This window comes from Equus quagga, chromosome 16, assembly GCF_021613505.1.
Source record: "Equus quagga isolate Etosha38 chromosome 16, UCLA_HA_Equagga_1.0, whole genome shotgun sequence".
Classification (NCBI taxonomy): domain Eukaryota; kingdom Metazoa; phylum Chordata; class Mammalia; order Perissodactyla; family Equidae; genus Equus; species Equus quagga.
In genome coordinates, this window is record NC_060282.1 from 65,729,369 (window position 1) to 65,753,752 (window position 24,384).

At 39.3% G+C, this 24,384-nt stretch overlaps 1 protein-coding gene across 1 annotated transcript in view; it reads right to left on the bottom strand.

The window, feature by feature from the left end:
- CPA6 (carboxypeptidase A6) overlaps positions 1 to 24,384 on the bottom strand; it is a 268,232-nt gene that overhangs the window by 145,979 nt on the left and 97,869 nt on the right. The window contains exon 2 of the mRNA XM_046641651.1: positions 18,183 to 18,258. Within this exon, the coding sequence (XP_046497607.1) occupies positions 18,183 to 18,258 (76 nt within the window). The remainder of the gene's footprint in view (positions 1 to 18,182; positions 18,259 to 24,384) is intronic.

Below are 24,384 nucleotides of genomic sequence, written 5' to 3' on the forward strand. Positions count from 1 at the left end.
AATGTTCACCCTAGCACAAGATTGGAAGCAATCTTAATATCATCAGTAGAAGATTGGCTTAAGAAACGCTGTCTATCTATGCAAAGGAAGACTGTAGCTTTAAGAAAGAATAAGGCAGCTTTTTGTGTTTTGTTATGGAATAATTGCCAAGATATCTTAAGTGAAGAAAGTAGTGCATATATGAACAGTGTGTATATTTTTGTTATAAGTTAGGAAAAAGGAGGAGGAGAAATTATCTATATACTGATATACATCTGTCCTCTGAATCCATGGGCTCTGCATCCACAGATTCAACCAACCAGGGACCAAAATGCCTAGGACGGTTGCATCCACGTGGAACATGCACAGACTTTTTTTCTTGTCATTATTCCCTAAACAATACAGTATAACAACTATTTACATAGCATTTACATTGTACTAGGTATTATAAGTAATCTAGAGATAATTTAAAGTATAGGGAAGGATATGCACATGTTATTTGCAAATACTACGCCATTTTATCTATGAGACAAGCATCTGAGGATTTTGGTGTCTGCGGAGGGTCCTGGAACCAATTCCCTGTGGACACTGAGGGACCACTGTGTATTTATCTTCATCTATTCCCTCTCCTCACCTCCTGGACTTGTATCAAATATGTCTGTAAGAAACTGGTAACAGTGGTTGCCTCTGTGGGAAGAATTATGTGACTAGAGGAGAAGAGTGGGAGGGAGATTTTTTCTGTGTATTCTCTCAAGGTTTTGAATTTTGAACATTATCAATGTATTGTGTTACATATTCAAAAATAAATTAATTTTTTATAAGTCCATTTGAACTCTACATGTGTCAAGAGAAAAAGGAATGATTTATTAGCAGAATAACTGATGTACTGAGACCCAACACCCTAAATGTTTACTTCTCTTAAAATAGAAACAAAAGTTTCCATCTACTAAAAGGCTTCTCCTCTCCCTCTTCTCATCCAGTTCTACCCCAAGGCATGGTCTCTGACGGTTCACTGCCAGACCTTAGAAAAGAGAAATAAGAGCAAAATTGGAACATCACTGCCCAACTTGGAGAGAGGTGGAATGAGGTCAGGTCAGTGCCTCAACCAAATGTTACGAAATTATAGCTCTGTTTCAGCTTCAAGAGTAACAGTGACTCACATTTGCTAGCAGAAAATGAGATAAAACCCTGTCACAAACACCACCTGTCATTTCTTTACCTGCTGGGGAGCTGTGAGAATTAAATTAAGTAACATTTTACAAAGAGTTTGGAATCCCTTGATAGCAATGTTATATAATAGTTTAATAATCCTGTGCTTTCTATATCTTAAAAAAAAAGTCAATGTTCTCATTACAAGCAAGAAATTAAGTGTGACACAAACTTAAACAGAACACTTTCAGTTTCAAGAATCATTCTGTTTCTATGAATTATCCCTCTATCCCATAAGAATTGCATTCTTGAAACGTTTCTAAATTAAGTACAGAGGGTCCCTTTGAGCTTGCCGTTACACACATGTACTCTTTACCTCCCAAATAGAGATGGGTGCAGGATTTTCCCAAACTTTTTAAATTTTAGCAATTCTTTTTGCAAAATTCTTTGAGAAAAATTTAGAAATTCATTTAACTTCTCATTAAATCACAAACATTTATTCTTGAAAGAGTTCATTCTGCACTTTATTATACTTCTTTCAGGATTATGGTTTTCCAAGGGCAATAAAGGATGTTACTCAAAGAAAGAAAGGATCTATAAATTTAAAGTGGATACTAAATGAAGCTGACAGTCCTTACAGCATATCCATGAATTTTTGTTAAAAAACATTAAACAATTATAGATTCATTGAAGACCATTGCGAACGTTCAGATCTGTAGTTAGTATTTACTAAGTTTTCCTTTGCGGTAACCTGGGGTTGTAGTAGTGCATTTTCAATGTGACAGTCTGAAGACTATTCCCAGGCAAATCAGATTTTTCTTTCTACCCTCTTTTTGGAATAACCAAGGTACTTGAATCACTAAGCATTAAGTTCTCTCTAAAGCCTCCTTACTAACCCCAGATCAAACTGCACCTGAACTCTGTAAATGTTGGGTTGCTTTGCTTTTGCCTTCAAACTGCCTCCCACATCTGTCTCTTTTTGTCTCTACACCATCCCCTCCCCTTGACTCAAGTTATTAAGCCTACGGGTGTTATTAACATTTTTCGTCATTTAGATTAAAAAATGCACTATACATCTTTTTAAAAAAATGTATCTTTTGTATATGAGGCATGAAAAGTAGTATTTGTATGTGGAAGTGGTGTGTGAGCAGCCATTTGGTTGGAAAGTGTGCAAGCTTGTTGAGAAAACATCAATATCTAAATATGTCGGGTGGTGTTGGAGGTTGTGTGGGGTTAAGGCAAAGAGAGCTAAAATTTATTAACCTTAGGTTATCCTAATCAAATTGGTTCATTGGTCCCCCAAACTTGCAAGTGAATGAGAACATATGTTTGAGTAAGAAAACCAGAATCTGAGAACAGATTGTACAAGAGAATAACAAAGTTCTTCAACGGCTGACACATCTAGTTGTGGCAGTCGGTGAAAGCTTCTGATGAGTTAGCAACTGAGACTGGCCCTTTTGACAGGTATATAAGGGAGGCGGGAGTATTCTTGAAGGTATAGGAATGACAACTCATCCTACCCTCCTTTAAACCTTTGCTCAAATGCCATCTTTTCAGGATGTCTTCCCTGACCATTCTATTTAAAATTATGCTCCATGCCCTTCAACCTTCTTCCCTGCTTTACTTTTCCCTACAACTATGACCATCTGATATGTTATATTTTTTACTCTTTTTTGGTTAATCTCCCCTCATTAGAAGATAGGTTTCATGAGGATAAGGATTATTGTTGGTCTTGTTTACTACTGTAGCCTTCAGTTTTTAGAGCGTCCAACACGTGGTAGTCACTTAATATACATTTTAGATTGCTATTTATATATCTATATAAACAAGGCCCAGAGACTGGGACATATTTGGGGAACAGTGGATAAGCAAGTTTGGCTAGATCTTTGAATATGTGTAATGGATAAATTTGGAATAAATCTGTAGAGGTTCATACGAAGTTGTCCTCTTTTGCTCTGGATGACCTAATGAATATCTCTGAGCTCCTTGTCTGAAGGTCCAGTTTGTATTCACTGCTGTATCCTCACAGCACAGTGTGTGATTCACACAATGCCCAGCATATGGTATGCGATTAAAATCTGTTGAGGGAACGAGTACATTTGTAAGTTCTCAGGCTATACCAGCTTTTGTGGAATTTAAACTCCTGTAATAGTCAGTTGATTCACAGAGCTTATAGCTAGGAGTCCCAGAGATGGGGTAGTTTAAGAAGTACTAGTTCTGTCAGAGTAACACTAGGTACAACAACAAATAGACCCAGAATGTAGATTGGCTCGAACTCAAAAGTTTCCCCTCATTTCTGAGACAGTTGTTCATTACTGGTGTGTAGCTTTCCATCATGTAGTGATTTAGGGACCAGGCTCCATTCATCTCATGGCCCCACTATACCCTAAGGCCTTGTCACAGTCCTTGTACAGCCAGTGGACAGGGACAGAAAGTGAGGAGGGGCTACAAAGGCTTTATCTGTAGACAGCATCCTCCACTTCGGCTTACTCTCCTCCAGCTGGAACTCCGACCTGTAAGGGAAGCTAAGAAATATGAACCAAAAGGATTAGATTTTTGGTATCTAGTCAGTATTTTCTTTTAGTCACTGGCTGGTTGCTTGAGGAGACCACCCAAAGTCCCCTTCAGTTAGCACAGTTCTTCAGTAGGTCCAGATGTGGCTCGTTATACTCTGAAATGTACAAATTAAAAGGCAGGTTATCTGCTCCCTGCACCTCCCATTGCTTGATGTGCAATGGTGAGTAGAGACAGGACATCCACAATAACATCTCCTTTTGATCAGGGAAGAATGGGGAGTGTGTGCAATCACTAGCACCCATGTAATGATGACATCTATCTGGGTGGACATGACAAAGACTCCCTGCTCTGGAGCAGTGGAGGAAGGTCCTTGCTTGGACCCAGGCTCCACTCTCTGGAACTTTCTGTCCCGTCACAGTTCTCTCCAACCCTCTCTTGGAGGTTTTCTTTGGCCTCTCATTCTTCCAGGCCGCGTTTGAAGTGGATGTTGGCGAGTATGCGCCCGTTGAAGGCAGGCAGCTTTTGCAGGCTGCTTCTGGCTTCTTCAAGTTTGGGGTCTTAGTTGTATAAGGCTTTATCTAGCAAAGTTGTTGTTTTTGGTCAAGTCTGTGATATTTTTGGCCCTTTCTCAGAAAACTAGGTAGGCTTCTGGTATATTTTCTTTCATTAAGTTTCGTTTGACAGCAACCATAAATTCTTAAGTCTGTTTGAATATAATGTTTTGTTTCCCGGTCCTCACATGCTACCCCCTCTCTCCAAATTAATGGAAGCCACTACAAAGGCTTTTGAAGCAGTAGGTTTGAGTGGAGAAGTAGAAAAGTAATTCAATTACTCAAAGTCACTTGGTGAACCTGAGAAATCTTAAAACCTTTTTTAAGGTTTTTTTTTCTCAAAACTTTTTTCAGTCTTATTTTCTCATATTTAGGATCTAGAATCCGTCTGATTTTACTACCCTTTTATACCCCTACCACCTTTCATTTATGCTTATAAACTGGTCAATTCCTGCATGAACTCAGCTCTTTCTTGTAGTACCTTTCTGTAAGCAATGAGAAGAATCAACGCATACTAAGACTGGGGACTTGCAACTAGTTTCCTTAGGACTATAGGATCAATAGGCACTTTCTTTGGCTTCTGTGGTCATTTGATACTTCTACCACAAGTTACCAAATGCTTTCTTACTACGTAACACTTGTCTCTTTCTTTCCAGATTGTGATATCTATGTTCCTTCCACCTACTGCCCAACTACTGAACTAACGTCATATGTTTTTGTCTTTGTTAAGGTGCCTCTCGCATATACCATCTTATGTAATATTTGTGATGATGCTGAAAGGGAGCAGAACATGCCACCTCAAAATATGTAGCAGTTCAGGACATGCTACCTCAAATTGTGCTGCTGTGGCTGCTGATGATTTTGAGCTGTCGGCACTTGAAAAACGGCAAACGTAGGGAGAGGTTTTCTCTTTACTTCTCTTACTTGCTTCAAAACACAGCCTCTAAAAGGAACTCAAGTGTCCTAAATCCCCTCCCCAGGAGTTTTATCAACCAGGGAAGATGGAGTCTTATCACAGGAGAGGAGACCAGAAATTAATACCACACCCACACAAATGTTTTCGCAAACTATCATGCCTCCCATCTATTCTTCTAAGGGCCCATTCATCTTTCCTAAAATTCCTTCACTCTCCTCTAAAAGGCCTACATCCTCTTTTCCTTTGTCCATTAAGATGGTATTTAAGTCTGAATTCTAAGCCCCCTTGGGGGTTACTCACTTTTCCCTGGGTATTTCCCATGCATACATGTTAATAAACTTCTATTTGTTTTTCTTGTTAATCTGTTTTTTATTGCAGGGGTCTCAGCAAAGAACTTAGAAGGGTTGAGGGAAAACTATTGTTCTTTCCCTACAATGCTCAACTGCAAAATAATGATTCAAACACAAGAGAAGTTTGTTCTTTGGTCACATAACAGACAAACGTGGGTATACCTTGTGGGTGGTCAGCTTTACTCTATGTGGGGATTCAGGGATCCAGAAATTTTCCATCAAGTCTCCTCTATCCTCCTGGGCTCTGTTATTACTGTCACGTAGGCGGCAGAAGAGGAAAGAAGGCATGGAGGGGGAACTTCCTTCCTTTAAAGTCTTGGCCCAGAAATGGCCCACATCACTTTTGTGTACGTTCCATTGGCTACGTTTAGTCGTATGGCTAACCCTAAGTAATTGCAAGGGAGGTTGGAAACATGGTGCCCAGGAAAAAGAGAAGACAGAATTTCGTTGCATAACCAAGTCTGCCATACAAAGGTCACTCCAGGAATCTCTGAAAGCCCAGAGTCCTTGCATCCCAACAGGCACACTAACTTAGAGACGTGTAACTCGACACTGTTTGTTTCTAAGTCCACATTTCACTATGACGGTTGGTTTTTCCCTTCTGTATGAATTACAGTCCAAAAATTTGCAAGCATTACTCTGCACTAGTCCTTAAGAGAACTTTAATTTCTGTGTTTCTGAACCTTCTACTGTTTTATTAAAATTACCTGGAATTCTGATTATAACCTCCTCAAATAACTGCTCCCTCCTTATCCATTGATGCCACATCCTGGCTTCATGGGCATTCCCTAGGGACCATTATTCCTAGGTTTGATGAAGAAAAAAGGCTGAATATTACTGGTCATAGAATTAACTTTTATGGCTTATGTCTCTTATATTCATTATCTGAGATTGAATCCACTTATGGTTGTATGATCTAGACTTTGTTTTTACAATTTATTAAGCAATAAATTAGGCAATATCCTAAGTTCTGTGAAAACCAACAGTTAGTATATATCATTTATCTTGACCAACCTTGATCAATTGACCTCTTGACCAGTAATGGGGTCTTATGCTCCTGAAAGAAATTAGACGACCCTAAGAGATTTTGCTGTTCCCAAATCAATGTTGTGGTTTTCTTTTTTAACCTGCAAACTGTTTTCCCCAATATTTTTTCAAATACATATGATAAACAATAAGAACTGTGATAATTAGAGTCAACTTTAGATTTGTTAAATAGAAATATCATGCTCATTGCCACTACTTCTCTCCCACTCTCTCAGCACCTGCTCCATTAGTCACATATTTATAGCAGAAAATATTTTGTCAATTATTTAAAGACACTAAGATAAAACATGCTTAGATAGTTTAAACACATTATTAAGAAATAAAAAATCAAGACAGGTTGCCGGAGATGGCAGGAGAGATGGCTGAGTCTCCAGGACCATACCAATTTTGGACAAAATTGTGAAGTGGGCCATGCTCCCAGCTCCCTCCTCTGGACTCCCCATCTCAACCCCTCTACATTTCTCAGCATCCTTTCTTACTCCCAGCTGGCCAGAAAATAATCTCAGCAAAAGTCTTTCGAAAGCTGATAAAGATTTCAGGTGAAACTTCTTAAATCATGTTCAAAAGGAATTGCTTAAATTGGAAAAGTCTTCTGTGGAATGGAAAAACAGAATGATTCCATTTTTTCATCTGTAACACTGGGATAATAATTCCAACCTCTCTTTAAATCGTGGAGGTTACATGAGCTGATATATATATATATATTTGGTACTTAGCAGAGTACCTAGCACGTAGTAGAAGGATAATCATTGTTAAATCTCTTACCTCTCTCTTTTTGGGTGAGGAGAGGGGTTTTGTGTTATCCCTTAACGCCCACCCCTTGCTGTGGCCTTTTCACTTCTCCATATTCCTCTTCAGGGGCAGGGCTAGTGAGAACAAAGGCCTTAATTTACCTTGTTAACCACCATATGCCTGGGGATCAGTTTTCAATCTATTGCCTCTCAATTCCAAATCCACTCTCTGTTTTGTCCTGCTTTGTGATACTTGAGCCAGACCCTGTAAACATTGTGCTTTGACAGCTGATCAGTGTGAGGCTTTGTCAAGGGAGGGCTTTAGAGAGACATTGCAAGACGCAGCAGAGGAAGGAGGTTCTTTTTCTGCTTCCAATGTGCTTTCTCTCCTCCTATGGCATGGCTTTTGGTGGCACATGGGAGCCCCAGCTACTCTTACTCTCTGGCAAGTTTTTCTGACACCCCAGCATGCAGCTTCCTTGAGACGAGCTCTAGCTTGATGGCACCCCAGCAAATTTCTCCACCACTCAGAGGGCTGCTGACTCCAGCAAGGCCTGAACCTCAGCCGCGGAGTAGAGGGCAGTGAAAGAGGCTCTGTCCGGTTCTCAGTCACTTCCTGGGCACTCTTTCTCATCCCTAGGGGTAGCAGCTGCTCTCTGAATTTGAATTCTCTCTCTTACGCCCTTTTAGAAGTTAGTCATCATTTACTAGTTAATACTGCTTTATATTAAAATTTTTCTGTTCAAATTATTGGGGTGGTTTCTGTCGCCTGATGGGACCTCAATTGATCTTGTTGCTCAATACAGTCTGTTGACTAAATGAATGGGCTGTCTACTCTAAGCCAGGCTCTGGGTATGGAGGCTGGAGTTTTAGGACTAGGAGGGATGGGACTGTTGAATGAGAGAAGAAGAATATATCCTGCCCTTCCATTGTTTGTCCTCCATCTATTCACTCCTTGCCTGACAGCCCAAGGCTTGCTCCCTTGGTATAGCATCCATCATACTTTCACCGAAAGGCTTAGCCTGGTCCCTTAACACAGATGCACTCCTGCCTCTGTTCCCAACGTCATCTCTCAAAGGGGATAAACAATCAAGACTTGTGATGCAACTTCTCAAAGATCACCAATCCCTACACTGGGTCAGTTTTTTCCCCCTGCTAGATTATGTGTCATGCTCTGTATTTTCTCCTTTCTTCTTAAGAACACGATGCTGATTCTTAGCCCAGATCACAGTCCATTTTCAAAATGTAACTGAAATGTGAGAGACTAAAATAACACTCTTGATAATCCACTCATGAGCCTCAAAGCAAATGCAATTATCAGGAAAAGATCTAAGAAATATATTTGTGCGACCATGGGAATTTTAATCACAACAGCTAGAAAAACAAAATGGTAGAAAACAGAAAACTTCTTTAATCAAGCAAAGTCTTTGTGGTTGTGGCTGATAAATATGCAGAAGCTGCTCTGAATTTTTTTAGGGCACAGAGAATTGCCATATAGGCATCCTTAGTAGCTGTTTTTAGGTTACAAGAAAGGAATGGATTTGTTGATCAAGTATGTCAGAGGCTTAAGGAGATACAGACATTTCTGATTATAAAAAACAACAAATTGACTCCTAGGCAGAACACCTTAGCTCTGATTTTCAAATTAAAATATTTCTGGTAATTAACATTATTGTATTCACCGAGTTAGTCAGCACCCGAAGGCAAAATTTTAGTTACGTTAGGCTCTAATGGAAGATTGCAGATCTCAGAGATGGTTCTCTCAAGAAACTTACCATCAAGCTCTTACAGAAATCCTACTTCCTCCATACAACTTCTTTAGTGATTGAAGAGATGGGTAATTACCCCTACCTCGCATCCTCGCCTGTTCCTTGACGCTCCCTTAACCCATCATTCTACGGTAGTTCTTATTTCTACCTATAGTTAGGTTTTCTTATCTTTTTGAAAATTTATTCAGTCATACATATGTTCTTGATTAGAATCCAAGTTAGAGTTTTATTATAATTATAGGGAAGTAGATGGATGAATGAATTCCATTTGTTCATTCATTCAAGATTTGTTGAGTGCCTACTACTGCCAGGCACCAGGGAAACAAAGATGAATCAGACATTGATTCCACCCAAAGCAGAAGGGTAAGCAGTCTGCTCTCAGGGGTCTGTCTGGTAATGGAGACACAACATGGGAACGAGTAGCTGCAGCCTAGAGATGGCTGTGTTCCTGCTACAGTTCAGCACAGATGTGGGAATGATCAGCTCTTTCTGGATTTCCCTATTTTATAGATTAGGAAATAAGGTACAGAGAAATTAGGTAATTTTCTGACACTCATACAACTAGTATATCGAAGAGTCTAGACATGAACCCAAGAGGTATAACTCCAGGGGTCAAATTCTTATTAATCATGATGCTAATTGCTTTTCACATTTGACCTGTACAAGACCTCACATGGTTAAATATTTAATAAGTGCATTTGGATGGTGACAGTCAATCCCTTTAGGTCACTGATACTCATTTACATGCTTGTGCCCTGATATCAGCCATTAGGGCAGAACCCATTTCTCTAAAAAAGGCTGTGGTCCATGTTCCATCCTTCTCATCAACAACGACCTCTAAAACCAAGTAAAGCAGGGGAAATGACTCCACATTTATACAGGTAGAAAAAAATATGATAGAAAACAGGAAACTTCTTTAATCAAGAAAAGGTTTGTGGCTGTGGCTGATGAATATGCAAAGGCTGCTGTAAGTTCATGGGTCCAAGAAATGGCACCAAAGTATATTCTGTACACTTGATAGGAAACCTCTCAGTTATCAAGAAGCCTCGTCTCTGCCCTTGGAAAAGGAACTTCATCCATTTCCATATCTTTGATCACATGGTGATGTCCTTTAAAAGTAGAAATGACAAAGAGCATTTGACAAAGAGCAAATCATACCCTCCAATTCTTGTTATTTTTCCAGGTGAAATCACAAGAATAAATACAAAGGGTGTCCTGTAAGAACAGAAAAAAAAGTGCAACCCAAGGGGTGGGTCAAGAAGGAATGATGGTCTCTTCTAAGTCTGGGCTGGGCTGTGCTCCTGGGGGTAAGGGCCTGACTGTGCACATAAACCTCTTTAGCATCAGCTGAAGAGTCCTCCTTTCTCTTCCTCAATGCCTTCCTATTCACCGTACACAATTCAGAGATCCACTGAGTTTCAGGGTCTGTAAAAAACTCATTCTTCTGGGGATGGGTTGGGGGAGAAAAGATAATATAAGCACAAAATGACGTAGATGCTAGGATATAACTGTCTGTAGAATTCAGTGAAGGTCAAAGAATTCAAGACCTGGATGCTTTAGCCTTCAAAGATGTTCACCAGGTGGGCAAAGAGGAGAAGAGCATTCTGGACAGGAAGGATGGCTTGAGAAAAGGCACTTAGGAGAGAAACTACAACGAGTTCAGTAGGGCTAGGGTGATGAACACTGAGCCAAGGATAGTGATGGATGCTGAGAAATGTTCAAGAGGCAGGCAGGGTGTGGTTTTGAAGGGCCCTATGTGTCATGCCAAAGAGTTTGAAGTCTATACCCTAGGCTGATAGTTTACTCCCGTGGCTACCTATGGAATCACCTAGGGAGCTTTTAAAAATATACTAATAACCAAGCTTCACCCAAGCAATTGAGTCAGAATCTCTGGCAGTGGGGCCAGATATCAGCTTTCTAGGAGATTCAATGTGTAATCTGGTCTGGGAACGACTGCTGTTGACAATGGAGGACACTTAAAAGGTTTTGAGTAGAGAAGTGACATGGTCAGTTTTTCATTTCAGAAAGATCACCTTGGCTACAGTATGGAGGACAAATAGGTGTCATACGTGAGGGACAGAAAGGCAATTGGGGAAACTGGTGCACTTCAGGCTAAAGATGATCAGGGCCAGAACTAAGTGGCAGTGAGAGCGCAGAGAAGTTAGGTAGCTGTCATCTTCTACTTTGGATCTGGTGACAGACTGGAATAGATGTCTCGGGGTCGGGGGGTGGGGGGGTGGGGAGGTGAGAGGGTGGGAAATACAGAGTGGGGTGGATATAAAAATGACTACAGATTTTGCTCATGTTTGTATTCACAGCTTGCAATTACGTCATCAAGAATTGGAGCCTGCTTTTCCACTCCTTGCATCTGGTTTGGCCCTGTGACTTCTTTTGGCTGGTTGAATGTGGCAGAAGTGATGTTATCTGTTTCAAGCTTTGGTTCAACGAGCTTTGTCAGTTTGCTCTCTCTTACTCTTGGACACTCGAGTAAATAAACCCAGGCCAGCCACGTAGACGATGAGAAATGTGGTCCAATTGTCTTGTCATCCCAGCCCTCAGGCTGCCAACCACAAGACAGGTGAGACAGTGACAGGTGATGGCAGATGCAAGAATGAGCCCAGTTGAGATCACCTTCTATGGGAGACTGTGCTGGACCTGACCTTTCAAACTGTGCAGCTACAAGTGCTTTAGGAATGGCAGTTAATATTGTCCAATAAGAACAATTACTTTTAAAGTTTAAAAACTAGTCTCAAAACAGGTTGCTTAAACATCAAAACTAGAAAGTCTTACAAACAGAAAGGAAACATGGTTAACTTAAAATACTATGGTACTAGCCCAAGGTCATGTTGTCAACCTAGCTGAGCAACTTAAATAAAGACTCATTGGGATAGTCATCATCAGAACACCAGAGAGGGCTTTCTGACTTTTGAAAGAATGTTTCTAATGTATTCTTGTTTTTCCGACATATTGTATTGTTTCTTGTAATATATTTTGTTATTGAGTATACTAATTACCATATTCACACAGAGGGAGAAACTGCATTCTATGTCTGAAATTTGTATTCCTGAAATTTAATCTATAACTGCATTTGGAAATCTGCCTGGATTTTAACGAGTTTTCTCTCTTTTTTAAAAATCATGCCAGAGAAAGCAAAAGTAAGGTTGCCTCATTACTTTACAAAGCCTTTAACAAAAAAATGAAAATGCTATTTCCTGCCCCAAACACATTGACAGATTAAAGTTTTGGTCTCCTCTCTTTTAGCATTCAATATCGTTCATAGTGCTTCTGTGTATCTTCAGTGAGCTCCCAAGCCACCTGCTCTTTAAGGCCCTTGTATTAGACTTTGATTGCTAAATTACCACAAATTTAGCAGCTCAGTTTTATTAGTTCATTTCTGTGGGTCAGAAGTGGCTTGATTTTCTGCTCCGGTGTCACGGGCCTGAAATCAAGGTGTCAGTTAGGCTGCAGACTCATCTGGGATTTGGGATCCTCGTACATTCTCACCAGTTGCTGGTAAAACGTGGTTCCTTGTAGCTGTAGGAGTGAGGTTCCTGTTCCCCTTCTTGTAACTAGGGACAGCTCATATCAGCAACTAGAGGCCTCCTGCAATTTCTTCCTATGTGGCAGTTCTCACCTGGATATTTGATTTCCTCCAGGCCAGCAGGAGGGCCTCTCTCTGATGTCCTCTTGCTACCAGCTGGAGAAAACACTGTTTTTAAAGGCCTCACATGATTAAGACAGGCCCACCCGGATAATCTGCCTATTTTAAGGTCAATTGATTTGAGACTTTACTTACATCTGCAAAGTCCTCTTACAAAAGTACCTAGATTAGCGTTTGATGGAAAACCTCGGAGAAGGTGCGGGTACACCAGGGCTAAGAATCTTGAGAACCATCTTGAAATTCTGCCTACTGCAGCCATGATTAAGAGATCCTATAATGGCACATCAGTTTTTAATGAAATTTGGAAGAAATAACTCCTATAGCATGAATCTATCACCCATCTTCTTCTTCACAGGTTTCGCAATCAATTAAACCACCCATTTGGATGTTTGAGCTTGTAAGAGCCTGGGGACCACAGGTGTCCCGAAGCTCATGTAGGTCCAGCTGTAGGACTGGAGAGTGCACCGAGGGGGATGAGAGAAGAGAGCAGCCCACTACAGCACAGTGCTGAGGGAGAGTCACACGTGGGAAAGGCAGCAGCGAATTTCACACACGAGCCAAGGACAAGGGGTGAAGTGTTCCTCATATGAAGGGCAGTTTTTCCCCATGGAATTTTATGACTCTTAATGTGTCACTCAGTGACAGCTGACGAGCCATCTGATATTTTTGAGGCTGTGTTTTAGTTTGAAAAAATGGAAAACTTTTGGATACAGGACAGTTTTTTATTCTATTGCTCTCTTATGAGAAAACCAGAAACAGAAGCATCATTAATTTTTCTTTCAACAAGGATGTGTCAAATTCTCTAATAGAAACTTTGACCGTGATCTTACATAAAGCCATTTCTATTCCCTAAGAGCACAAAGAATTTTTGAAGAAATGTAGGCAGAACATGGTGTTCAGACTCTAATTTTACTCACCTGCAAACTGTCTTCCATCATAACTTTATTTAAATCATGGCTATGCTCTTAATTAACAATTTAATTGGTTGGCGCTTTCTCAATCCAGTTCTCTGGAGGCATGGTTTTCTGTTTAACTTTCTTGTTTTAATTCTTCAGCAAAACCATAAAATTTAATTAGGAAAGTAACCAGCTTTGCAACAGCAGTTCTATGTCTAATTAGCTATGCTTTGCCTGGACCTTCTAGGATTCCATTCAACTTTGCACATACATTTTGCATTTGTTCATGTTTCAGATAAGACACTGAATTTATAGCCTGAGCATGTAGTCCAATCACTTGTCACTTTCCCAAAGTTGGTTATAGCCAGTGAAATCAGAAAAATTAACTTAAAGCATTTGTACATGCTGTTAAACTAAGAGTCATCAAAGCCCAAGATGCAGGGTTGTTACCTTACTGTGTGTACTAGTTTTCTATTGCTGCAGAGCAAATTACCACTAACTCAGCAGCCATTTATCATCACACAGTCTGTAGGTCAGAAGTCCAGGCACATCTAGCTAGATTTTCTCTTCAGGGTCTCACTGGGCTAAGACCAAGGCACCACCTAGGCTGTGATTTCATCTGGACCTCAGGGTCATCTTCCAAGCACATATAGTTGTGGCAGAATTCAGTTGCCTGTGGTTGTAGGACTGACATCTCCATTTCCTATCAGCTGGGGATGGCTCTCACCTCCTAGATGCCCCTATCATTTCTTATCACATGTCTACGGAGACAGTTCACAACAGAGTAGTTTGGTTTGTCTTTGAGACCATCAGGAGCACTTCTCTGACTTCATCTGCAAACAGCTGGAGAAAACTCTCTGCTGTCAAAGGGCTCATCTGATTAGGTCAGGCCCATCCAAGGTAATCTCCTTTCTGCCCATAATATAATCTGTCAAGGGAATCTGGCCCATCATATTCATAGGCTCCTCAAAGGAGGGATTATGCAAGGCTTGTACACCAGGGGGCAGAAATCTTGGGGCCACGTTAGAATTCTGCCTAGCATACTTTGCTTTTGGGAAAGAAGGCAGCTAAAAGCTTCCTGGCAACCTCTCTCTCTTCCCTTGGAGGCAATGCACAGGGTGTGTGAGTTGTTGCTAACTACGGCCCCTATTCTGTCCCATCAGCTCCACGGGGCACAAGGTGACAGACAGTCGTATTCTTTCTTCTCTGCAGGCTGCTTTCTCTGCCGGGCCAGAATCACTGCTTTCAGTAGTGTGAGTGGATGAAATCATTTGAATTTAAAGTGAAACCAAGTTAACATGATGCTTTTAGATAGAAATTTATTTAAGCTCAATGCCTCAAACTTTAGGCCAATGAAATCATTTCTTCAGGGAAAGGAAATGAAGACATATGCAGAAAAGAGTTAATTAGCAGGCCTGAACTGCTGTCTTTAGAAAGGCCTGTTTGCAAGATTGCCCCATGACTGGCCTCCGGGAACTTAGATTTCCGAAGCGTTCTCACACCCTAACTGAGAAGAGTGGTTTCCTGTGCCCAAACTGTTTGTGCAGATGATATAGTTCATGCTGAACATCTGCTCTCCTTCTGGGAGTCTGGAATTTTGGTATGTGCCAGGCAAAGGCAGCCTACGTGACTAGGCCCCAATAAAAACCCTGGCCACTGAGTCTATAATGAGCTTCCCTGGTAGACAATTTCACACGTGTTACCACCACTCCCTGCTGGGCGGATTAAGGACATCCTGTCTGACTCCCCTGGGAGACACTTCTTGGAATCTTGTGCCTGGTTCCCTCCTGGACTTCACCCATGTGTCTTTTCTCTTTGCTGATTTTGCTTTGTGTCCTTTTGCTATAATAAATCATAGCTGTGAGCAGGACTATAGGCTGAGTAGGTCCTGCAAATCATCGAAGCTGGGGGTGGTATTGGTGACTCAAGGAATAAAGTAAACGAGAGCATGAGACCAGGCTCCACTGCCCAGCAAACTCAGCCTTAATCCTCTCCATCGTGCAGATGATCAGAGTAAACAGACCAGAAGCAAGCAGCAGGCCTCACCTTGGTTCCAGAGGGCCTGTGTTCCAATTCCTCACCATGACCCTAACCTCTGTCTGTCTCCCCCAGTTTCTGCATCTGTAATGTAGCGATACCAATAGTACCCATCTCACAGAATTGTTAAAATGAGGCAATTTATAGAAAGCACGTAGCACTCTGATGGGCACACAGGGACTAAGAGGGGCTGGACGTAATTCTCTGTGGACAGAATTGCTAGAGCATCGTCAACATTCTCATATGCATCTTCCTCGACTCATGATGAGATTACATCCTGACTAACCCATTGTAAGTTGAAAATATCGTAAGTCAAAAATGTGTTTAATACTTCTACAGAACATCATAGCTCAGCCTAGCCCACCTTAAATGTGCTCAGAACACTTACATTAGCCTACAGTTGGGCAAAATCATCCAATACAAGCCTATTTTACAGTAAAGTGTTGAATCCCTCACGTAATGTATTGAATACTGTACTGAAAGTGAAAACTGAATGGCTGGTGGATGCAGAATGTTGTAAGTGTCTCGGTTGTCTACCCTTGTGATCTTGTGGCTGACCGGGAGCTGTGGCTCGCTGCCGCTGCCCAGCATCGTGAAAGAGCATCATCCCGCATATCGCTAGCCCAGGAAAAGATCAAAATGCAAAATTCTGAGTACAGTTTCTACTGAATGCGTATGGCTTTGACAACGTGGTAAAGTTGAAAAATTTTAAGTCAAACCATCGTTAGGTTGGGGACTGTATTAACTCCCTTTCTTTCCCTCACTCTGCTGCCCTCTTCCTCACCAGCCCCCTGTTCCTCCCTTCTCGCAGTTGTCCTCTAAGCTCCTTCACATCCAAACCATTTCCTCCCCCATCTTATTGCCTTTCCTTAAGACTAAATGAAAAAAATATGCAGGAATGTTTTTCTTTAAGTATATACAAAAAAGGGCACAGTATAAATGTGTTGTCAGTGTCCACAGTCCTATCCATGTTCAACATCTTTTATTCCATCTATTATGATTTACAAGAGTTTGTAAGTAACCCTCACTGTCCTCACTGATGTAATTTTATTGCTTTTGACAATGGTAAGTGATCATCACATATATAACCAGGCAATTTTATTTTCATAACTTTGAAAAGCATACCATGTCAATATATTCACAAAGTGGAAAAAAATCCTTTGACAAATCATTTTTCCAATATCTGGTTCAGAATATTTGTTCTGTGAAATACTCAACTCCAAGGTGTAAAGTGGCTATTTTCTTTTTCCAAGGGCATACCTAAAACACAATTTCAATGGAGATGGAAATTTCCACTTGAAACTTGCCTTGATCTTTGCAACTTTTGAGTCCCTGGTGGGCTGTTCAGATAGCATTCAGATATTGCTGCTGAAAAGGCTGTCATGAGGAGGATGATCACACAAGACCAGAGGAAGGTTAATGTCAGTATCCAGAAGCAGAGATTCCTTTGTGGAGGAGAAGGGGTTTAGGAAATACCTGGTGAGACAGGCTTTCTGCTATTGGATAAAATCACAATTTGGGGATGAGTTCCTGCATCCTCACCTCGGGCCCTTGTAATGACACCAAGCTTAAACTCGACAGTGCATGTGCAGTGGCAAGGAATGAGGAGGAAGAAAGGAAATCGATGAACTAAAAGTTCAAAACTTCATTTGCAAATAAATGGAATATTTGAAGGGAAGATGTCAAAGAGAAAAATCAAACCAAAAATAAAAGACCAAAAGTTTGATATTTATAAATATCTCCAGAAGGCACTGAGTCTGTCCTTCCTCCCTTACCCCCCTAACACCTTCTCCAGGTAGATGGTACTTCAGTCATGTAGGATACAGGTTTTTCTAGCTCCTTTCTGTAGATTAGCGAGGCCTCTTTGCCATCCATTAAAATGAGCTAAACCACCACATATTTTATGGGCCAGCTTCAGTTTTTGGTAGGCATAGAAAAGAGCTCATCACTATACTTCTCATCACAACTCTTTAGCTAGAGCTAACGCTCAATTATATGCAGTAATGGGGAGATGTGAAACTCTCTAACTCTAAAATCCATAAAATTCATCAAAGATTGAATAATCAGAGCCCTTCAACCTTTGCCAGCAAAATTCTCTTATCAGATTCACTGAAACATAGCAAAACTAATTAACTTGAATTTCTGGCTTTTATTTTCCTCAACTCACTTCTTCTTGAAGTTTTAATTAGAAGGAAAGTGTCGAGATGATCTGCAGGAAGATTTCAAGAAGGAAAAGTGAAATCCTGGAAAATTATAAACTAAATTCACTCATTCACTAAAAAAGACATTTACTGAGTTTCTATTCATTGAGAATATAGCAATGAACAGAAATAGACAAGCTCTGTCATGAAGCTTACATTCTACTAAGGGAGATGGAAAATAAATGAACTAGAAAATAGATAATGGGTCAGATATACAATAATATTTTGAGTAACCTTAACTATCCATTAAAAGCTCTTTCAAGTTTTGTCTTAGCATTTTCTTCCCTTGGCTAATTAATTCCAATTATTGAACTCCAGTCAGCAAAGCCCTGTAAACACATTATAAGCATACTGATAAGTGAGCGGACACTCTCTTACCTTGAGTTGGTGGTATATTTTCTTCAGTGCATACGCTTCCTCTTCTGTAGTGGGAATAAGTCTTATCACCTTATCACTGTAAGAAAGGAAAAAAAAAGTGGTATTTACCTTTCAAAAAAAAAGAAAAGATTTAGCCATCTCTATCTTCTTACCTTTTAAAAAACTGCCTCTGCATTTAAGAAGAAAAACAGCAAAACTTTGGACTGGCTCACAGCTATTTTATCCAATTCTTGTTATTCTCTGATTGCATTGGTCTTTTTTCCCTATCTTAAAACTATTTGTTTTTTCAACAGCTTTTGAAGACTACAAACACGCACTTAAGCAGAGAAAGGCCAAAAACACAGGGACAGCGGCCACAGGGACAAGAACTTTCATGAATAGCTCAGAGTAGATACCAAGAAAGAAAATTCCTAACGACGGAAGCAAAAAAAAAGTTTTCTTCTTTTTTAGCTTAATGCCGAAAAGAACGTGACTTTCAATGAGAGGACAATGAAATCCATACACTGTGGAACATTTCTGGTTTGGCTTCTTCCCACACTGAGAACAGTCAAGATAAGCCTATCTGTATGGGCCATCTTATTTCTCTAGTATGCAGCTTCCCAACTGGCACGTGGGTCCAAACTGGAGGGCCATCAATTGTTTACAGGTGTGCCATGAGATACTGATGGCTGTAAAATTTTTAAAGTGATAAAAATTTAAAATCAATTTTTACAGCCGTTAAGATGTTCCCACACTTGTAATTATATTTGAATATTCTATAAGGTTCTTTCAGCAAAGATTCTGAATTGCCTAAGACAACTTGCGGTGTCACACTATCTGCCAGAGAGTTCTCTGCAGTGGTGACCTCTCCCACCGGGTGTGCCAGATGGGTATTACCATTTTCTAGTTAAGTCACGATGAGGACAGGTTGGGAAGCACACCTCCAGTATATAATAATCACAACGGCTCAATGTATTTTGCGTAGATACTTATTAAATATTAACATGGATTCGCATAAAGGAGATCATTGAGAATAATTGACTTCCAGAGGGAAACTAAGGAAGAACTAAATAAAGTGTAATAGGAATGAATATTTCTCATAACCCTGTATGGCATTTCATAATGACTGTGAATAAAGTAGAATGTTATTAGTACCATATATATAAAGCACAAAACAAAAACTCTAGTAGTTCACCCAAAATTTCTCTCTCCAGCCTCAAAGGGGTACCAAAATAGGGATGGAATTTGCATGCTTTCCCATGGTTTTACTACCTAGATGAAAGGCAGTTTCCAAGACCAGGTAAGATTCACATGGAGGGCACTAGACCCCAAGGAAGACTCTCAGATTTGTGGGACAATGATTCTTCAGGGCTGTCTGTGTGTGCATTTCCAACCACTTTAGCTTTGTTAATGATCTTGTTATACTTTCTTCAGGCCTGTCAATTACAACGCCCTTGGCTTGCTGATGATAATTTAGCCTGCTTTAGACACTCTACCCTAACGTGGCTTTGGAGATTCAGTTCCTCAAAATCACACAAAACCACCTCTCAGTGTCACGAAGACCATTTTTCTGAAAAGAATAAAAGAAAGTAGAGGGAGAGAAAAAAATCATCAAGTCCCTGTAAAACAACTCCAAAAATGACCTTTGGAACTTAAACGTAATTGCACCTTTTCTCTTTTTCATTTCTGGGACACGATTCTCTGACCCTTGTTTTTCCCAGATTCATCATATCCCAGCCTCTCCCACCTGACCCAATATAATTCTTGGCAGAGAAAGACAACTCTGCCGGGTGATACATCGGTTGTTTGCGCGCGATGGATCCCTTGACAGCTTGCTGACAAATACCTCCATCTGGGGCCCTGTCGGCTCCTCAGGAGTGCAAAGACAGCAATCTGTAGCTGTTTTACAGCCCTGGGATGTGTTTTTTTTTTTTTTTTTAGTTTTTAAATGACGGATAATTCACCCTGGCAATCGGTTCCTCTTCTGTGAGTGTAAGATAAAAGGGGACCACCCCTGGGATTATTTAACTCTGAAAGTGATTGTTCCAACCTAGCTTTGTCATTTTTATCACAAAAAGTTCACTGCATCCCAGCTTGTGGAAATTCTGAGGTGTGACTTGAGAAATGTGATTACTTATCAAAGAACAGAAAATAAGGAAAGCTATTTAGGGAAACTCATGAACTGTCATATTTTTTGTAAACTAATAAATTATATTGGTAGACTAACCAGTAACCAAAAACCAACAAGGGCTCTTTATTCAGCATGTAAAACCAGATGCCCCCCAAATGCCCCATTTGTTTCACCACACAGAAAGCTTACTCTCCCTAGATCTGATAGCTAGTTTTTTTTTTTTTTTTGAAGTAGTGAACAATAACCTCCTACCACCAACAGGAAGTGAAGTAGCTCCTAGAATTTAGAGAGAAAAACTACTGGACACAACTATCAGAGAAGGTGAATGAGAGGTTTCCTTCATAATTTATCCGTTTTTTCAACCGCTAGGTGGCAACATCCATTTAAGACCCCTTGACTACCCTTTGGGATTAAGATGAGAGAATCGAATGTCTGAATATGGGTTGAGGTTAGCGAGATGACTGGGCAACCGGCTGCTCATATGTACTTGTGTTTGTAAGCCAGATATTTCTAACTCGAGAGACTATATAAAGTTGTCAGAGAAACAGAGCACATGAATTTTTAATTACAGTTTAAGGATGTAGTATAGAGGCAGGTGGATATCCCAAATAACTAATTGCCCCATAATCATTAATATGTATTAACTCATGATATATTCACATTTTGTCCCCTTGCCTTACAGGACAAATGAGGTTATGTTGCTATAATGCCAACGTCAAATTTGGTTGTAAGTTTGACTACTAATCCTTATGCACAGTAGCAACCACACGAGTGAGACAATATTAAATACGTTTAATGAATTTGAAAGGTATTATTAGAGGTGTAATGAGAATGTATGCACCCAAAGAAGAGAATTCGGCAAGAGAACATCACCTCCAACTTTTTACAATCTCTCTGGGCCTCAGTTTCCTTGTTGAAGGAGTGAGAGAGGAACTCCCAGTCGCCTTTTCATTTTAAAGTTCTCAGATTGTGTTTGAGTTTGATGCCTTCCATATTCATCGCTGTGCCTTGACTTTGCAACACCTATGGAAGAACACCTCTGTTTTATGGGCAACTTGAGTCCTCCTCAGCCTCCTTTTGAAAGACATAGATGTGAAGCTCCAGATTTTTCCTTCTGGCTCCTGGCATGACCTTTCACGATTATTTCCGTTATCATACTCTAAATTTCTTTGTAAGTTACAGAACCAGTTTATGAATCCATGCTTATAAAAATTAAATATTACAGATAATAAAGTTCCCCTCTCAGTTCTCTTGCAACCTCCAATCTTCCCCTAGTAGCTACTGTTAATAATTTGTGCTTCACTCCTGATTCTCTTCTTTGTATTTGCACGTGTACACAGTCACACGCAGCATTTTATATGAATTTGCTTTTATTTTTGACTCAATTATGTTAGCTTTAAAACACTGTTTTTAAAATTTGCCTATATTCATAAGGAAGGCTTTTTTGAAAATAAATTTTTTAATACTTTTTTAATAAACTGGTTAAAAGCATAAACTTTTAGACTTTTTTAATAAACTTAAAATAAATGTTCATTTTGAATCACCCTTGTCTAATTTTGGCATCAGCATTATAGTAGCCTTATGGAATTAATTGGGAAATTTTCCATCTTTGTAATATGCTTTGACAACTTGACACAGGAATTACGTTTCTGATTGTTTTGTAGAATACACTCAAAAGTTTTCAAGGTGGGACCAATTCTTCCTTTTTTTGGTCTTCAGGGGTTAGATATCTACCTTCTTTATTCTTTGGTGGATATTGATCTATTCAGTTTTCTGCTGGACTTTTTGAGTTAATTTTGGTAATTTACACTTCCAGGAAAACCATTCACTTATTTATATAAATTATATTAATATAAGCTATTAAAAATTAATTAAAATATCTTATGATTTGAAACATCTTTTATCTGTAGCTTTGTCCTCTTTCTATATCCTAACGTTGTGTTTTTTGAAAAAATTCCTTAATCAGACTTACCAAAGATTTGTTTAAAGAATCATTTTGTTTTTATTATGTTTATTTTTGTTTATGTATATCATTAATTTCTGCCTCTATCTTTATTAATATGTACTTCTTTCTTTAGATCTACTTTGTTATTTATGTTTTAATATGTAATATTCTTACTGATGTTCAGGACTAAAAGTTGGTAATTTCAGTTTTTAAAAAATTCAATTTATTTAAACTAAAAACAAAACCAATCAACCCATTTCTCCCATCTCTCATCATCTGCAACCACCAATCCTTTCTCTGTATCTATGAGCTTGGTTTTTTTTAGGTTCCATATAAGAGAGATCATACAGTATTTGTCTTCATCTCACTTACTTCACTTAGCATAATGCCTGCAAGATCCATCCATATTGTCACAAATGGCAAGATTTTATTCTTTTTTATGGCTGAGTAACATTCCAATGTACAGTCCTGTGCAGCGTAAAGACGTTTCAGTCAACGATGGGCTATACATGACAGTGGTCCCATAAGCTTAGTACCATATAACCTATGGGAGTAGGAGGTTATACCATCTAGGTCTGTGTAAGTGCACTCTATGACGTTTGCAAGATGAAATTACCTCATGTTGTATTCCTCAGAAAGTATCCTCATCCTTAAGCAACCCATGACTGTATATATATCATATACCACAACTTCAACTTATTTATTCATCCATTGATGGACACTTAGGTTGTTTCCATATCTTGGCTATTGTAAATAATGGTGTAATGAATATGGGGGTGCATATATATTTTTGAGTTAGTGTTTTCATTTTCTCTGGATAAGTCCCTAGAAGTGGAATTGCTGGATCGTGTGGTAGTTCTAGTTCTAATTTTTTGAGGACACTCCACACTGCTTTCCACAGTGGCTGCACCAATTTACCTTCCTACCAACAGTGCACACAGGTTCCCTTTTCCTCACATCCTTGCCAACATTTGTTGTCTCTTGTTTTTTTTGTGATAGCCATTCTAACAGGTGTGACATGATATCATTGTGGTTTTGATTTGCATTTCCCTGATTAATGATGTTGAGCTTCTTTTCACATACCTGTTAACCATCTGCATGTCTTCTTTAAAAAGATGTCTATTCAGATCTTCTGTCCATTTTTTAATTAGACTTTTTCTTTGCTACTGAGTTGTATGAGCTCTTTCTATATTTTGGATATTCGCCCCTTATTGGATAGGTGGTTTGCAAATATTTCCTCCCATTCAGTTGGTTGCCTTTTTCTTTTGTTGGTGTTTTGTTTGCTATGCAGAAGCTTTTTAGTTCAATGTAATTTCACTGATTTATTTTTGATTTTGGTGTCAGATTCAAAAAATCAACATGAAGACTGATGTCAAAGAGCTTACTGCCTATGTTTTCTTCTAGGACTTTTATGTTCAAGTTTTTAATCCATTTTGAGTTAATTTTTGTGTATGGTGTTAAATCCAGTTTCATTCTTTTGCATGAGGCTGTCCAGTTTTACCAACATCATTTATTAATGTGACTGTTTTTTCCCCATTGTATCTTCTTGGCTCTTTTGTCATAAATTGACTGTATATGCAGGGGTTTATTTCTGGGCTATTCTATTACATTTATCTATGTGTCTGTTTTTATGTCAATACCATACTGTTTTAATTACTGTAGCTTTGTAATATAGCTTGAAATCAGAGAGTGTGATGTCTCCAGCTTTGTTCTCTGTCAAGATTGTTTTACCTATTCAGGGTCTTTTGTGGTTCCATATAAATTTTACGATTCTTTGTTCTATTTCTGTGAAAAACGTCCCTGGAATTTTGATAGGGATTGCATTGAATCTGTGTATTGCTTTGGGTAATATGGACATTTTAACGATGTTAATTCTTCCAATCTGTGGGCATGGAATATCTTCATTTATTTGTGTTGTGTTCAATTTCTTTCATTAGTGTCTTATAGTTTTCAACATACAGTTCTTTCACCTCCTTGGTTAAATATATTCCTATGTATTTTATTCCTTTTGATGCATTTTTAAATGAGATTGTTTGACAATTTCAGTTTTTAGCTCCTCTTTACCAAGCTGCTTTTTGAAGAATGTTAAAAACTTCTACATACACTAATTAAACATGTTTAATTCTGTTATTTAGATCTTCTCTATC